At 60.0% G+C, this 17,059-nt stretch overlaps 1 protein-coding gene across 6 annotated transcripts; it reads right to left on the reverse strand.

The window, feature by feature from the left end:
- Positions 1 to 132: 132 nt before the first annotated feature.
- Positions 133 to 16,121, reverse strand: FCSK (fucose kinase). Of its 6 annotated transcripts, none has more exons than XM_060398216.1 (24): positions 16,086 to 16,121; positions 13,082 to 13,186; positions 12,582 to 12,733; positions 11,813 to 11,863; positions 10,759 to 10,884; positions 10,385 to 10,457; positions 9,856 to 9,953; positions 9,468 to 9,548; positions 8,821 to 8,940; positions 8,473 to 8,644; positions 7,952 to 8,064; positions 7,301 to 7,402; positions 6,992 to 7,162; positions 6,445 to 6,509; positions 5,712 to 6,082; positions 4,933 to 5,143; positions 4,640 to 4,806; positions 4,325 to 4,546; positions 3,892 to 4,035; positions 3,631 to 3,750; positions 1,920 to 2,107; positions 1,740 to 1,839; positions 1,048 to 1,271; positions 133 to 875 (listed from the first exon to the last, which is right to left on the reverse strand). In XM_060398216.1, the coding sequence occupies exons 2-24, from the start codon at positions 13,161 to 13,163 to the stop codon at positions 789 to 791; spliced, it is 3,240 nt and encodes a 1,079-aa protein (XP_060254199.1). In that variant the 5' UTR covers positions 13,164 to 13,186; positions 16,086 to 16,121; the 3' UTR covers positions 133 to 788. The 6 variants fall into 6 exon arrangements, with proteins under 6 accessions (XP_060254199.1, XP_042087374.1, XP_042087372.1 ...); XM_042231440.2 differs by lacking the exon at positions 16,086 to 16,121 and adding an exon at positions 13,418 to 14,711; XM_042231438.1 differs by having other exon boundaries at positions 4,325 to 4,806.
- Positions 16,122 to 17,059: the final 938 nt, after the last annotated feature.

Here is a 17,059-nt window from a genome sequence, read left to right on the forward strand (position 1 = left end):
CATGACAACAGGGGCCTCACCCAGTCCCAGACCCTCATCCCCTCTTGGCCCTTGGCGCCAGAAGCCAGATCATCCTGGGGGCAGATTCCCACACTCCCAGCAGGAACAGAAAGGATCTTCGTGAGGCCAGCCTGGAACGCAGAGTGAGTTTATTCCAGGAAGACTGAGAACCCACAGGTACGTGGTAGAGCTGCAGCATTGCTGGTTAAGGCCTCAGTTAGCAGCAGCTTGCTGCAGGACTGCACTGGCTCTCTGCCACAGACATGTTCCCACTCCTCCATTGAGTCATCCTGGGAGAGAGTGTTGAACGGGAAGTCTCTACTCAGGCAAAAGCTGCACCTCTGAGGAAGGCCACAGGAAATGCCCCCAAAGGCCTCTTCAAGGTCGGCCTTACCAAGGGACCCCAGCGGTCTGCCAAGGCTGGTTGTCATTCCCTTCTTTCAGGCCCTGGTGGAGAGTGAGAAGGCAAAGGCCCAAGCAGGGCCATTGGATTTGTAAAGGCCACAGGGGACACTTAGTTTGGGACATTCCTAGGTCCAGATGGAGCACAGGCTAAGCCTAGGCCACTATCAACCAGGAAGTCTCAGTCCTGTTCCCAAGCACCATCTCTGCTTCACCAAGTTTAAGAAAGGGCCAGGCCAGAGCTTGAGTCGCTTTCCTTTGGAAGCAGATTTACAGAGAAGTGCGTGGAGAGAAGACTGAATCCTCCCCTGAAGAAGGACAGGAGGGGCTGCTGTAGCTGCAGGCTTTCTCCTCTTGCAGAGGAACAAGCCTCAAGAGAAGGGGCCTCAGTTAGAGGTCTCAGTTCCCAGCAGCTGCAGGCTCAGGCCCTGAGTGTCCACTTCTACCAGGTGGACGCTGTAGTTCCCGAGGCCCTAGGAGCAAAGGATGGGAGGTGTTAGTGGGCTCTGCATGGATTTCAGGCCCTCAGGAGGCTGTACTTGAGCAGCAGGGCCAAGGGGGCTTACAGCTGTAGCCCTGGTTAGCTGGTGGGCCACAGGGAGGGCTCCTGTCCCTGCCAGTTAGCATACTCCAACTACCCGGTACCTCTGTCTTGGCCAGCACGGCCTCCAGAGCCTCCTTCTGCCGCGGCTCCTTGGTCAGTAGACAGAGAAAGCCTCCGCCCCCTGCCCCTGCCAGGCTCTGCCCATGCACGTGGGGGGCCAGGACGTCCATCATACGCCGCACCGCCAGGGGCTCACAGCCTGGAGCCATGAGCTTCTTCTGCTCCCAGTATGATGTCAGGCACTGGCCCAACAGAGGCAGACTCCCTGGGGTGGGGGCAGAAAGGGGGTCATCTGTAGGCTGGATGGGGCACCCAGACGCTTAACCGGCGTCCTGGCTCAGAACCTGGGTCCGGTACTGGCTGGAAACAGGAACTGTAAAACCCCCCTCAAGGGGTTGTTTGAGCACAGAGCAGCTGGCGTGGTACCCAGCACGTATAACTGTGTGGCCCTGATCAGCTCTGACTCCCTGGAACCCAGCTGTGGAGCCAAGCTTCTTCCCCCATCTGCTTGCCAGTAGGTGGGCTGGAGGCCTTCCCCAGGATGCAAGTACTGTCCTGAGACACGACTCACACCCAAGCGTCAGACCCTGCAGAGGACAGACTGTAGTCCTCTGTCCCTGGGGGCCTCATACCGAGGGCAGTGCCAAGCCCTGCAGAGCCCCCGGCCTCAGGCCCACGAGCAGCAGCAGGCACTCACTCTGGGGTCCTGAACTCGAGGGAGGAAGCACCTCACCTTGGCGGAAGGCTTCCGCACACTCCTCGGTCTGCCGTACCAGGCGGCGGGCGTTCTGCACAACGGCGGGCAGCCGGGCATACCAGCTCCTCAGCACATCCTGCAGGGAGTGCAGGAGCGGTGAGGCCAAGCCTCACTGAGTGGTCCGCCTCCTCCCTCCCTCCTGGGGCCAGGGCTCACCTGGAGCAGATTCCGGGCCAGGCGGGTCTTCCCAGTGTACACCAGCAGCAGGTGGTCATTGAGCTTCTGGACAAAGCCCTCAGGCACAGTGACTTCCTCCACTTCCACCTTCAGTGGCAGCTGAGCCTGGGAGCGCCCCACCTTGATGCCGGGCATGAGGCCACCCACCTGGTCCTGCCAGCCGCCTCCTACGAGAGCCCCAGCCGCATCACTGCTGGGGCCTCCCTGGCCAGGCTTCCCTCTCCCGGTCCAGGCTCCTGGCCTTGTGTCCCTAGCTGGGACCAGCCTGGGAAGACAGCTTCCCCCACCAATGCTGAGTCAGCTGAGCTGTACAGCTTCTGCCCCAGCCCTGGGTGCAAGACAAGCCCGGGGAAGGGGCTTCATTCTGGAGCCCAAGCTTAGAACCTAACCCAAGGCCTGAGGTTTGCTGCAGACCTGATGTGTTCTTGGAACTGGGGTAAACCACATCAAAGGATTAAGACCTTACCCTAACCTTTCCCCCAGGGCAGGATGACACAGGACTCTCCCTACAGCCTAACAGTTCCTGCACCCCAGCTTGCCTGATAAAGGGTGTTGATGGTAGAAATAAGCTTCTCAGCATCTCTTATCAAACTTTATATAAAATAGCTTGTTCACATTCTGCTTCAGTAATGAAAGGTATGGATCTCTTTTCTTCTGACAGCTATATAAAAATGTCAAAACCTGAGGTGATTCTGGGTTAGGTCTTTGATATCTGGTGAAGGGCCTGCAAGGGTTTCGAGTATGGAACGCAAATGGCAGGAGGCATCTGGAACACTACGGCCAAAATGTGGTTAGTGTCAAGGCCTGGAACACTGAGAACTCCTTAATGGCAATCCTCCTCTCCAGGGCACCTGGCATAGCTTGTAATTATACGTTCATTTGAGTGGTTATTGATTAACGTTCGTCTCCAACAGCCCATATGACTTCTGATGGCAAGGACCCTGTTTTTGTTCATTCTATCCCCAGGGCCCAATACAGAGTGGGCATCTGATAAACAGTTGTCATTTGACCAAATGAAGGCTATGAATGGTACACTCCAAAAGAAAACTAAAAGGCTTCCCCATCGGGCCTTTGTGGTAACGCCCACCTATTACAGAATGTGAGTCAATACAGTCAGAGGAGTTGGGCTACATGGCGGCCAGGGAAGAGACCGTCATCAGGCATCTGTGTGTCTGTGTGGCAGCTTCCTTCCCAGGGCTGTGCTGGAGGGGAGGCTCGGCACCCTGAGGTGAGAGCACCCTGGAGCCAGACAGGCCTCGCTGCTCTCCTGTGTGGACGCTAAGGGGCCGCCGTGGTGAGAAGCCTGGTGCTAGACATTCTGTATGACCATGGCCCTGGCTGGGCGCCCCCTCAGGTGGTGGGGGCCCAGCCAGGGGAGGGACAAGGTGCTGCAAAGCAGGCTGAGGGGCCTGTCCCCTCCTCCAAACACAGTCCCACCCTGAGGGACAGCCCTCAGGGACACAGAAGGAATACCTAACAGGAAAGGTGTTGCACGGACTCTTAAGAGTATGTTTATACATCAAGTCCTTTGAGGTAGAAATAGATCATTTTGAAAGCACCAGAGAGTGTCAGAGGGATAAGAAGGCAGCTCTTAATCACTGTGCGGCCCAGCGCAGCTGTGGGCACCCTCCAGGTCCAGGGGAGCCCCTGTTTCTGATGATCCCCGTCCTGCCCCAGGGCAGCCCCCTACCTGTGGTGAGCACCTGCTCCAGGTGCAGGACTGCGTGTATCAAGGCCTCTGCACCTACCGCGCGGCCTGCGGCCCGCTGCACCGCGGCCAGGGCGGCCCCCGCCAGGATGCTGCTGGTGCCTGCAGGGCGGAGGAGAGGGTTGGCATGAAGCCGCTCCGCCAGCCAGTCCTGCCCTGCCCACTCCCGCTCTAGGGGGCGGGGCCAGAGCGAGGCTGAAGGGGTGAGCGGGCCGGTGTGCAGCAGGGGACGGACCCACTCACCAAGGCCAGAGCCGTGGGGCAGCTCAGACCAGGTGTGCAGCTCAAAGCCACCCCCGAAGGCACGTAGCAGCTGCTCCCTCAGCGAGAGCTCGGAGGAGACACTGACGACGCCCGCGCAGACGAAGGCCGCCTTCAGCAGCGCCCCTGCGTAGGGAGCAGCCCCCAGCGGGGCGTTTGGTCTCCAGGGCGGACACAGACCCCAACCCGTCTCAGCGCCGCCAGGAGCTCAGCCCAGCAGCAGTGCTGACCCCCTCCCCAGTCTCGACAGGCCCTGCAGGCTCTGGGGCACCAGCCCGCAGGCCGCTCTCCCTCCTGCACGCGTGTGGGCTGGGGGCAGGTGACTGCAGGGCGCCCCTGAGGCCCAGCCGCTGTGGCCTGCAGGCTATGGGGCTCCGCCCCCACGCCCCGCTGCGCACGTCACAGGCGCGCTGACCTGGGGCCTGGGGCTGGCAGTAACCCCGCATGTCGTCCAGGCTGCAACACACGATCTTCACGGCCGTCTGGTCCTGCCGGGGCCCCACTGCCAGCCGCAGCTCGGGCTCTGGGATGCGGCGAGCCCTGGCCCCAATGGGCCGGCGGCCGTCCACTCGCACAGCCAGGCCCAGCACGGCCCCACCAAGCTCATAGGCCAGGGGCGGGGTGTCACTCCAGCCCCCTGTGGCGACGGGACGAGACCCAGCTGGTCTCGGGGGTCTGCCAGCCCAGCTCTGGAGTGCCGACCCCACCCCACCCTCCTCCACGGGCTCACCAGAGAAGTCCACCCGCGCTGGGCACTCTGCCACCACCCACTGCCCAGGCGCCGGCAGCTCCACCGGCTTGGAGCTGACGAAGCGCTGGGCAGACATCACAGCCCGGCGTATCAGCAGCTGCCCGGCCCCCTCGTAGTGGCGGGCGGCCCGCACCAGCAAGGCTGGCCTGCGGGAGGGAGGGAGGGGTCTGGGTCCCGACTGCCCTGGGGACCTGAAGCTGCCCCGCCCCTCTGGGCTCACACCTCCAAGGCCAGCAGGGGCTCCTCCAGGGGCTCAGGCATCCTCAGCCTACCTGCTCAGCCACCTGGCCCGCTCCCGGGTGAGCGCCTCCACACCGCGCGCCAGGTCTCCACGCTCCAGGAAGGAGAAGGGCCACAGCCACTCGGGGTTAGCCGCCGGCCCACTGCGCAAGCCGCCTCGGCCCCCCGCCATGCAGCCCAGGACGTCTGCCACACAGGCCAGGGCACGGGCAGCCACGCCAGGGTCCTCTGCACCAGCTGCCACTGATGGACCAGGAGGCGGGCAGCTGCTGAGGAGCCCGTCCCCAAGGCCCTCTGCCCTCAAACACCCCAGAGCCCTCACACCTCTGCACTGTGGCCCCACATGTATCCTGGCCTGAGAGTGCCCCCAACTTCTCCGCCTGGCAAAGTTCTCATCCTAGCGAGTCCCAGTCCAGGATGCCCTTAGTGAGTAAGAGCTCAGCCTCGGGAGGCAAACCACCAGGGCTCATCCTCAGTCCCCCTGGGTGGCTGAGTGAACACCGCAAACAGGTAACAAGGCGCTGCCTGAGCCCCCTGCTGGAGCACTTCACCCCATCCGGCCCCCAGCACAGAATGCACGCTCTGCCAATGCTCACGGGACCCAGAGGCTCAGCACCAGGCCCCCACCTCTCCCCAAGCCCCTCACTGACTCTGATGGAGCTTCCTAGCGCCCAGACGGTTAACTCCACTTGTGTCTCCCCCCTGCTTTAGAGTCTCGTGTCTCCCTAATGCCCGAGGTTGACGACCCAGAGGGCAGACAGGGCAGGCGATGCAGGATCTGGCTTCCCAGCTGGGTGCCCAGCACACTCACCCTGGTCCAGTGTGGCCAGCAGGAGCCCAGGACAGCCCTCGTGGACGGCAGCCCAGGTCAGCGGGCGCAGGCTGAGGTCCTGCCGGGCCTCCAGCACGTGCCGCGCCTTGTGCAGGGCCTGGCGGAAGAACAGGTCCCGGCGGGCAGCCAGCGTGGTGCCCCGGTCCAGGCACGGCTGCAGCTGCTCCCAGGACAGACGCCAGCAAGCCCGCCAAGCCTGCAGGGCCCGGCCCCTGTCCTCCTGGGGGTCTAGCATCCACAGCAGATCCCAGGGCCCCAGGGCCCTCGAGGGGTGGAGCACAGGGAAGAGACGGGCACTGAGGAGGCAGCGCTCAGCAGGGGGCACATCTGGGTCCCACAGGTCCCAGTCCCTAAGGTGGGGAGAAGCCGCATCAGCAGGAGGGGAGCACGGTCCCCCAGCCCCGACCACCTGTCAGCGGGGGCCTGGCTCCTTCCTGGGGACAGGACCAACCCCTTCAGAGACGGCACAAGCGAGCGATTCAGGGCGGGAGGCCCAGCTGCCCTGCCTCCTTTCCCAGGCCGCTGAACAAAATCCCAGAGCCTGGGCACCATCAGGAATTTGGAATAGCCCAGGGGGATGATGCTAGGGCAGGTGAGGCTGCTCAAAACTCCCCCAGGCCCCAGGGATTGAGGGGGGTGGGCCCTGAGCCTCCAGGCAGCTGCCACCCTGGCTGCCAAGGCCCAAGGAGCCCCATGGGACCATCTACCCTACCGGATGCCCGTCTTCTGGAAGAATTTACTCCAAGACATGTTGAGATATGTTCCTGTCCCCTGTCTCTGGGGGAAGAGAAGGAAGCAGTCAGGGCTGACGGGGCCACAGGAAGGGGTTAGGGAAAACAAGGCCAGGGGACTGGGGCTGGGGCCAGACGGGGCAGGAAGAGAGATGGGGGCACACGGGCAAGCAGGTCCTGAACCAGCAACAAGCCCTGGTGCCTCCAGGTGCCTGCCCGGGGGCCTGGGACCCGGAGCAGAATGCTGGCCCCCAGCCTGACCCACCGCAACTGGCTCTGCAGCCAAGGCGGGTCACCTCCCTCTCTGAACCTCGGTCTCAGCCTGAAAAATGGGGGTAGGAGTCCCCAGCCAGACAGGAGAAGGGAGGGAAAGGCCTGCTGAGGCCCTACCGGCCGCATCTTCCTCACAGCCTGTATCCCCCAGGTGAGCGCTTGCAGAGCCCCGCAGGGGAGTGGGCACTGTGCTGGGGACACTGGGGCTGCCCAAGGCCTAAAGATGGGGGTGAGGGGAGGCCGCTGAGCACCTACCTCCCAGCTGTCCAGGCGGCCCACGAGGGTGAAGGCCCGGCTGGGTGCGCCATGCAGCTGCACGTGGTGTCCCCGAAGGATGAGGTCACGCAGCTCCACGCCGTGCAGTGCCTGGGACTGGGCCACGTCCAGGCCACTCACAAAGCAGCCAGTCCCAACGTGAATGGGGCCCTGGCGGGGAGAGGACAGGGTCTGCGTGCTCAGCGGAGCCCAGGTGCGCCCCGGAGCGGGCCTCCCCGCCCCGAGCGGGCCTGCCCCCGGAGCGGGCCTCCCCGGCCCGGACCTCCCCCCACGCACGCCAGGCCTCACCCGTAGGTGGCAGTGCTGCAGGACGCTCCCGGGGCCCAGCCGCACGGGGCCCTCCAGCAGGCAGCTGACCACAGTGCTCCCGGCCCCCAGCAGTGGCCGCTCCTGAGGACCCAGGAGAAAGCCATGAGGCCCCGGCAGGGGCGGCCCCAGTCCTCCCCATAGCCTGGCCCCAGCCGCAACTCCTGCCGCTGTTCTGCTGTTCAGCCAGGGGCACACTCCCCTCCAGAGCAAACCTGAACCCAGAAATGGGGGTCCCGCCAGATGACAGCCCCCAGAAAACTCCCACCTGTTCAGCTAGTCCAACCCCTGCCACCCTGAGGGTTGCCTCTGCACCCTACCTGCCCATCACCATGAATTTGCCTGACTCCCTGAGCAGACTCTTCAGAAAGGGTTAGGGAGCTCTCTTCTCTAGCTTCTCAGTCAGCCAGACTGGGACGTAGAATCCTGACTTGGCTACTTACTGACTCTGTGGCCTTAAGCAAGTTACTTAACCTCTCTGAGCCTCCAGTGACTCTTGTGTGAAAAGAGGTAATAGCACCTACCCTCCTAGTCTGTCCCAAGCATGCTGTTCCCACCCCTCCCTGCAGCCCCCCATGGCCACCAAGTATCCTGTGGGCACCTCTGCGGGCCTCACCTCCAGGCAGGTCTTACCTCCACCTGGGAATGTATGACCTGGGCCCCCGGAGCCCCTGGGGATGTGAGACTGTGCAGGAACTCACTGGCTGAGTTGGTCATGTAGCTGTAGCTGCCATCAGGGACATACGCTGTAGAGACACAAGTACTGACCTCATCGCCCTGCCTCCTGCAGCTCTGACACCAGGCTGGGCCACCAGAAAACATGGCCTCTTCAGTGCCTGGGAGGGCAGGCATGAAAACGAGCCCACTGTGCTGATGGGGAAGCTGAGATCCAGAAAGGCTCGGCAACCTGCCCAAAGTCACCCAGCTACAAAGCAGCAAGACCAGGACGGGAGCCCAGGAATGAGACCAAAGAAGAAGGGAAGCAGTATGTCAGCAGGGGACTTGGAACCAGGAGAAGGTAGCTGTCCCGCGCAGGTGCTCACAAGGCTGGCCTGGCCTAGGAGCCCAGAGGCCAGATGGTGAGGGAGGAGCTTCCCCTGGGGGTCCCCACTCCCAAGGCTTCCCCACCCAGAGCACGGAAAGGCAGGACCCACCCACTGTGAGAGGCTGACCGCGGAGCTGCCTCCACAGCTCAGCCCGGGCGCCGTGCAGATAGCCCGCGATGTCCGCGTCACCTTGCCCCATCTCCGGGGGCCGCCCCACCAGGAAGTCCTCCCTTTGCACGTTCCGGGCCATGCAGAGCAGGATGTCAAAAAACAGAGACAGCTGGGACAGGGGTGGGTGCTACTGTCAGTGGGCTTCCCGGGTGAGCGGGGCCCGCTCCCTCCCCAGAGATGCAAACACACAGAGGGGAATGGACTGGCTGGAGGCCCCGCAGCCAGACCAGCAGCGTCAGGGCCTCTCGCCCAGGCCAAGGCCTCCCAGTCCCCAGTCCTGGGCACCTGGCCAGGCTGGGCTCCCGAGTCCAAGCCCATGTAGGTGCAGGCGTCCAGAGGCGGGCTCACGTGGGTAGCCAGGAGGCACTCAGCGGTTTCCACAGAGAAGAAGACGACCCCGGACACCTGCAGGGACGCCCACAAGGGTCAGGGAGGAGACCCCGGGGCCAGGCACGTGCCTGAGCTGGGGAGGGCGGGGGCAGATGGGCCCCCAGGCCACACTGGACAGGGTCTCCATCTTCTGGGCCACTGTAGTGCCAGGACTCCAGGCTGACTGGAGGCAGCTCCCCACCAAGGGCCCCTCGACAGGCACCTTCTGGGGACCCCTCAAGTTTCAGGGCTCCTCCGTCTTCCCTACGGCCTAGTCCCAGACTCTTACACACCTCTTACATCTCTGTTCTTCCTTCTAGAAAGATCCCTCGAGCCTGCTTCTGGCCTTTGTCATTCAGGACAAGACTCTGAATGACAAGGCTAACCCTGTCCTTAGGTTTTGGCACCACCTGCTCCTGTGAATACCCGTTCCAGATCTGCCTCAGATTCCGGTTCTAGCCTTCCTGGAAGGAGGGGGGCTCTGCCCTGGGCAGGAAGGCAACCCTCCCTCTCCCATCCCATAAAGTCTCCAAGCCCCCCACCCTGGGGCCTGGCAGCCATACCAGCGGCACCCGCCCATCAGGCCTGGCGCATCGTTGTATCTCTGCCTCAGTGCCCTGGTAGTAAATGTCCAGAACGAAGCCCTAGGTGGGAGGAGGAAACAGAGTTAGGAAAGGAGGCAAAGAGACTGAGAAGGAGGGCGTTCTCCAGATGCAAACCTCTGATGGACGTCTGAGAGGGCCGGGACACTCCCCAGACACCAGTGCCCAAGACCTCCCCCAGCCCCATGGCAGACCGTCTCCACGGCCCCAGGTGCAGGCACAGAGCCTGGCACAGGGTCAGGGGCAACTCGTGTTTGGCAAAGGACTAAGTAAGCACAGGAGCTGCTGCCATGGGGAAAACCATCAAACCCAGGCCAGCCAGGAGTCAGCACCAGGCCCGGGGCCCTACCTCGGAGTCGGTCAGGTAGACACCATGGCTCCGGGCGTAGGCCGTGCTCCCGGGAAGGGCGATCCCTCTGGCTCCCCGGAAGCCGTCCCAGCTGATGCCTGCGGGTGGGGGAGTCAGGCAGCTCTCCAGGGACCTCAACCCAAGGCAAGGGCGGGGAGGGGGTGGGGGGGCGCCTGCCAGGAGGCACACGCTCAGGGCAGGGCTGTGCAGGCACCTCTAGAGAAGGGACGTTTCCATGGTTTCCAACATGGGCATTCCTCTGGGAGAATGACAGCACCTCACCCCCGCCCCAAGCTCGTCCCCAGGGCCCTTGGGGGCCACAGGGACAGACTGGGTGTCTCCATCCCACGGACAGGAGAGGTAGGCGCGGCAGGGAGGCCTGCCTCCTGCTCTAGGCTCCATCCTGAAAACCTCAGAGCGTCCCTTCCACAGGGGCAGCAGGCCAGGCCGAGAGGGCGGGTTGGGGAGGAGAGGCAGAGCGGGCGCGGGGGCGCCTAGGGAAGGCAGCCGCAAACCTCGGCAGGCTCACCTGGGTCCAGAGGCACCGACAACAGCATGTCCGTGCTGCAGACCCACACGCCCGGCGGGGAGCCCGGGCCCAGCTGGGGAGAGAGAGAGCTGGCGGGGCCCAGCCCTGCCCACGGGCACGGCCTCCGCCTGTTCCGAGGGACCGGGCTGCTGAGGGGAGGGGGCCCCCTGGCCTGGGGTACCCATGCCCGCCCTCCCAATTACTTTTGGGGCCACGCCTCCCCCAGGGCGGCACACTACCCTCCTGAAGCGCCCAAAGCCATTGTCGGTAACTAAACGCAGGCGCCCAAAGCCATTGTTCCGGCGTCCCCCACCTCAGCCAGCAAAGACCATGGCTGGGGCACAGCGGGTAACAGGACAAGAACCCGGCCTCACCCGATGGCTCATGATGTCCAGCAGGCAGTCCAGGTTGCAGACCACGGCCTCCACGGGGGCCTGGGGGTTCTCCACAGGGAGGCAAGTGAAGGCCCGGCCACAGTCGTCGAAGGGGAAGTCTCGGCCCTGGGGGAGCGGGGACAGGCAGAGGAGCCTGGGGCAGAGGGCCGGATCAGAAAGCCACCAGGCTCTGGACCTTGACAAGGGTTTTTCTCATATAATTTTTTCATGTAACTTTTGAAATGAAATGATTATGGTAAAAAATTAGACAATGCAGATACACAAAAGGAAAAAGAACCCCTGAGGGATAATAACCATTGCCCTCATTTTTGAGGTATATGCAGACTATGTTTTCACAAAAATTTTAAAGGTGGAAAAAATAGAACTACACACACACACACACACACATACACGGGAGTGTAAGTCAAACTGGAGAAGTAAGATTGGGAACCACATCAATATCAATACCCTGGCTGTGATTATACTATAGTTTTGGAAAATATGGCCATTGCAAGGATCTAGGCAACGTTTACAGAGGTTTCTCTCTGGACTATTATATGTGTATCTATAATGATCTCAATCAAACTTTCCATTAAAAAAGCTGAGATCATTCTATTCAAACTTGTGTGGCTCGCCTTTTTCACTGAATAATGAAAACACATTCACTGACACTCACAGTGAGCCAGGCGCAGCCCCAATTTAAACATTCAATGGGCCATCTCAACACTTCCACATGAAGGAGGAGGTGTTAACCGAGGCCTAGAAATGATCACGTGACCACTGCGCCAGGTCACAGAGTCAGTCAACGCACAGGTGAGTGCAGAGAGTTAAATGGACCTTTTAATCACTGTCTAACGTTCCTCCAGGAGGATATGCCGCTTTCATTTATCCAGTTCCCCATTTTGAACACCTGGATCAGTTCTGATGCTGACGCTTCTGAATGTGCACAATGGACGCCTTGCACACAAAGGAAGACGCCCTCTAAAGTCCCGTCCAACCCCAAGAATCAACGGCTCCGTCCTTCTGTGCGGGCCCTGCCCGGCGTTCTACTAACCATGTGCAGGATGAGGATCCAGGCCGAGTGCAGCACATCTGACGTGACCACCTATCAGCAGTGGGAGAGCCCTGTTGACGGAGGTCTGGACCGATGGCAGCCGAGGATGGCAGCCTCCCCTCCAGGGAGAAACCGCAGCACCAGCCCACACAGGCAGCAAAGGAATAACAGCTCAGAAGAATGGCCACAGGCAGGCGCGAGACAGCCCTGGCCCCGCCAGGACGAGGGGACAAGGCGGCCCTGCGGCGCGGCCACCCCCGCCCCGCTTGTAGGGAAGCTTGCAGACAAGCGCGTGGGGCTGGCTGGCAGCCACACAGTGGTCCCCCGACTCGCTGGCGCCACTCCCAGTGCCAGGCTGCATCCACAGCTGCAGCCACCCTCCCTCCCTGTGCCAGGGCGCCATGCCGGCAGGGTGACGGACTGAAGTGACTGGGTGTGTGCGGGTGGTGGGCAGTGCCCTACCCTCGGGGGCCACTGCATCCCAGCTCCAGCAAACCACTGCCACGTGGGAAGGAGAGCCCAGGGTGGCAAGATGAAGTTTTTCAAGTGCAGCCAGAAAGCCTAATTCTGACACTGGCTCTGAACCACTGCCAAAGGCTGGCCCTGCGTTCTGCCCTCACCCGGGTGAGTCTGTGCAATCTACAGATGCGAGCATGATGCTGACCCTGAACGGGGCAGGGCAGTGGGGCCTGAGGAGCGGGGAGCAGGGAAAGCTCTGCTTGAAGCCCCCACCCCGCTGTGCCAAGGAGGGGACGTCAGGACCACTCACGGTGAAGCCTGCGCGGGCACTCAGGTGCTCAGAAGCCACCAGCAGGGCGTTGAGGGTGGCTCCTCCACTGCCCACGTGAACCTCAGGGTCCTCCACAGCCAGCAGCAGCGTCCCAGCAGGGATCTGTTCTCGCTTCTGCCGTATTTCCAGCTCTACGGTCAGAACATGGCTGGGACCTGCCCCCCAGCGCCCCAGCCCCCAGTCCCGAGCACCTAGAGCAAACCTCCATTATTTTCTCTTCTTTGACTTAGCACCTTTTCATCTAGTAGCTCATTAGATCTTTTCCCAACTCAGTGAGGTAAGGACAGTTACTCCCACTTCACAGATGAGAAAACCAAGTCTCAGTGAACTGACATGTATCTGAGGTCACACGGCAAGGAAGAAGCAGAATCTGGGTTTGAACCTGGGACTGCCTGGCTCCTGGGGCTCCAGGGATATGTGGCAAGGAACAGGTAGTGGGTTCTACACCAGGGGCAGCATGCACAAGGAGGGTCAACTACCTCTCTGGAAGACCTCAACGCTGTCCTTGTACTGACACGTCAGAATGATGACCGTCCAATCAACCCCCTTCGGCTGCTCCATTCTGGCCAAAGTTGAAGGGTTTTCTGGGCAGAGATACAGAGATATGTGAATGTGTTTAAATTATCATATCCTGAAATTGATGTTTCTGGTTATAAATATTTTTCTGAATTTTAGCACACATATAGGTTCTTGGGGTCACTACCACCATCTGCATCTCAAAGAACTACACCTCAACCCTGTACAGTCACACCCTCCTCCATGCGTCCCCTCTGCCAACCAGCCATCCGTTCTCCAGAGCTACAGCTGGAATGTACTCTTCTGAGACTGGCTTCTGTCACTCAACACAGCGCCTCTGAGATCCATCTGAGTTGGCTAAGCATAGCCGTAGCTCTTCATCTTTGCCTTTATCAGTTTGGGTACATGAGATTTCCTCAGGAGAGGAAGAAAGGGGAGGGGGTGGCGTTGACAGCGGGCCTCCGCTTAAAGCACAGGGCCATCCTTTCTGTACCGCAGGCCCCTCATCACCCAATCGCTGGCTCTGAGCTGAGGCTGGGGAGGGAGGCTCTATGTCCAGGCTCCTGAGGGTGCGGGCAATTCCCTTCAAAGAGGCAAGCTCTGGGAGGGGACCTCCCCTCTCAGAGACTCCAAGCCAGATGGGGCTACAACCCCACCTGTCAGTCACCTTCCTCCAGAGCACTCTGAGCAGTGGGGGGAAGGTGAGGCCAAAGCCACAGCTTCACCCACTCCTATCCCCCCAACGCTCCTGCCCTGCCACGTAAGAAAACGGTCTGACTGCCGAGGCTCGGCCTCCTCAGGACCTCCATAGCAGGTCCTTAGGAGTGTGCTGCCAGTGGTGGTCCCACACAGCAGCCCCCAAAGCTCAGCATGGCGAGGGCCAGTGGGGCGAGCTGCGTGATCCCCCAGAGGTGCCCTGAGCACACCTCCATTCACAGTCCACCCGCATTCCAGTCGGAGCCAGCAGGAACCTGAGCCTCAGTCCATTTCTTCCTGTGTCAGACTCTGCTGCCACAAGCCGTGGTGCAGGCTGACAGATACTGCCACTTAGCAACACCCACACTCCCACGAGCTTCCAGAGAAAGCCTCCACCACTAACAGAAACTGCTCGGCTCCCCACTCAGCTCAGGAGGGGAATCCAGAGGGAAATCCGAGCAGATCTTGGCCAGGGGTCTGAGGTCAGAGGCATTCCCTAGTTACCCATGAGGCCTTCCCAGTCAAGGGTGTGGCTGGGGATTCCGGGCTGGCCACCCACTCCCTGTGTGACCTTTGGCACCCCCTAACCAGCTCTGGCCTCCGGTGGTAGGAAGCATAATTGCGGATGCCCCCCATCTCGTTCACATGGAGGCCCGGCGACCCATCAACCAACAACTGGAAGAAGACAGACCCGCTCAGACAAGATGGGGATCCCCTGGGAGGCCTCCTTGGTGCCAGAATACCCCATTCAACCCAACAGAAGCTGTCTCAGAACCACACTGCAGTCTGACAGCTTCTGGGCATACCTCCTGCCTTCCTTCCAGAGTTCTGTCACAGGAAGTGGGCCTGGTATGCAAACAGACAGCTCTCCCAGCTTCCTCCAGGTCCCTCCCCTTCCTCCCTCCCCCAATAAATCTCTTGCAAATTTAATCTCATCCTGTTGCCTGCTTTCCTGAGGACCTGAACCAATATGGCAAGTACATCATTTTCCTATCGGCACCATCAAAGGAAAAATCACTCTAAGAACCTCTAAATATCTGGGAAGTACTCTCTTGATCCTTAAAGATGAAGAAACTGAGACACAGAGAGATTGACTCGCCCGAGGTCACACAGCTAGCAAGCGGTAGAGCCAAATCTGAACCCAGATACCTTTTTTCCAAAGTCCATTCTCTTTACCATTACACCAAACCTACTTTGTAGGACTGAGAATAGGCAAAAGTACTAAATAGATGCAAAGCGCCCAGTACAAGGTGACAGCGAATTGAGGATGGCATTAAAGATGACAGCTGTTAGAGTCAGCTCACCCACTCACCCTGACCCATGGTTAAGACACTGATTTTCCATCCTCACAACACCACTGCCAGGGAAGTATTCTGTCCAGTTCACAAATGTTAGTTGATACTGCAGTCATGACTAGGGCCTGGGTCGCTCAGATTCTCATTTAGGTAATGGGGATAATGAAGGTCATACAGCTTGTACAGACAGGTCAGGTGTGTCCAGCTCCAAAATTCATGTCCTTATGCACCCTGCAGAAACAAGCCCTCTCTCCTGGAGTCTACGCCCTCTGTCATACTTAACATTTCTTTAGGAGATCTTAGATACTAAGGCCTCTATTCCAACATTCTGCACACTTCCAATAGAACTTCACCCACTGAGGTCAAGTTGAAAAGGTTTTTAATGCCCTCAGCCACATGCTGCCCAAAATTAGGATAGGGAAGGGGAGTCAGGGACAGAATAAAATAAGGCCTCTTCATACTTGCTTCCTGAAGAGAAGTAGGGCAGTGATTTTGCATTTTAAAGGGGAAAAACTAGTTTCCCGGAGGGATCTGATTTGCTTTCTGGGGAAAAAGGAAGGGAGAAGGAAGGTGATTGGAAGTAGAGATCACACTGCAAATCACACAAAGGAAACATAGTTGAGATGAGCGGATAATGACGAGACCCGACGGGGTAAAATGAGGCACGGAAAGTGACCTCAAAGGGAAAGTCACCAGCCCGGCACCCAGCGGCCCAGCCGCCTGGAGTCCCTGTCCCGGGCGTCCCCAAGTCCCAGAGCTCCTGTAAGAAGACCTGGGCCAACGGGATGAGGGGCCTGCAGGCACCCTACGGCAAGCGGGCGCTCGGGGGCGCCGGCAGACTTCGAAGCGACTCTTCCCTGTAAGGAAACGGGCAGCCAGTGGCCCAGCTCAGTCCTGAGGGCCCAAGAGGCGGGCAGGGGTCGGCGAAACGGCTGGGGGCACCGGCGCGGCGCCGGGTCCGCGCGCACCCACGTACCTGCCTGCGCCCGGCGCCCCGCGCCGCCAGCTCTCTAAGGCGGGGCGGCGCATGCCTCGCTGCGCGTCCTGGGAAGTGTAGTTTCAGCGCTCTCCCCGCCCGGGGTGGTCCCTCCCGATTCCCAGCTCCAGGCGACTTCGCGGGTCCTCAGACAGGGTCCGAGCCACGCCTTCCTAAAGAGCAGTGAGCCGCCCCTTCGATTCGGGGTGTGGAGCGGAGACGGCGGCTCCGCGGGGCAGCAAAACTACAACTCCCAGAGGAGCCAGGGCGGCTCCAAGACAGAACGCGTTTCCTGGGGCTCGAGTTCCAGGCTTGGGGTGTATGCATTTGTTTAACCCCGGGGCCGGGGAGTCCTGCGGAGGCGGCAGAACGGGCCGCTTCTCTGCTCCGCAGAGGCAGAAATCAAACCCGGAGAAAAAACCCACAGGCGTTGTCCCAGCGTAAGCGATCACCGTCCGATTGGCAATTGACCAGGCTTGCACGGGTTCGTCACGTGGGTCCTTCCGGTAGAAACGTCACAACGCTAGTGAGAAGATGTGTGGCTCTTTTGGAAAAGTTATGAATGGCAGCATTGTTTGTAATCCCGGAAAAGTGGAAACGCGCGCGCGCTCAGGGTACTGAAAAAATAAATTAGGCACAGCCATACAACGGAATACTATGCAACAGAGATAATTGGCTAGGTTGACATATGCAACAGGGAAAAATGTTCAAGACATTTTGTTAAAGAACATTATGTATGGGAAGCTACTCATGTCAGAAATAATGCCTGTGGACATAATAGTACACCTGGACAGGAACAGGACTGGAAGGAGCGCACCCGGAGGAGGATACTGCCAGGAATGGGCAGGGGCAGGGAGGCCTTGAACTTCATTTGCACTACTTGAATTTTTCTTATGAGAATGTACTTTACAAAACTGCTGTCATTAATAGGGAGCCTGGGAGGCCCAAGCAGTGAGTTTCAGAAAAAATGTGAC

This window comes from Ovis aries, chromosome 14, assembly GCF_016772045.2.
Source record: "Ovis aries strain OAR_USU_Benz2616 breed Rambouillet chromosome 14, ARS-UI_Ramb_v3.0, whole genome shotgun sequence".
Classification (NCBI taxonomy): Eukaryota; Metazoa; Chordata; class Mammalia; order Artiodactyla; family Bovidae; genus Ovis; species Ovis aries.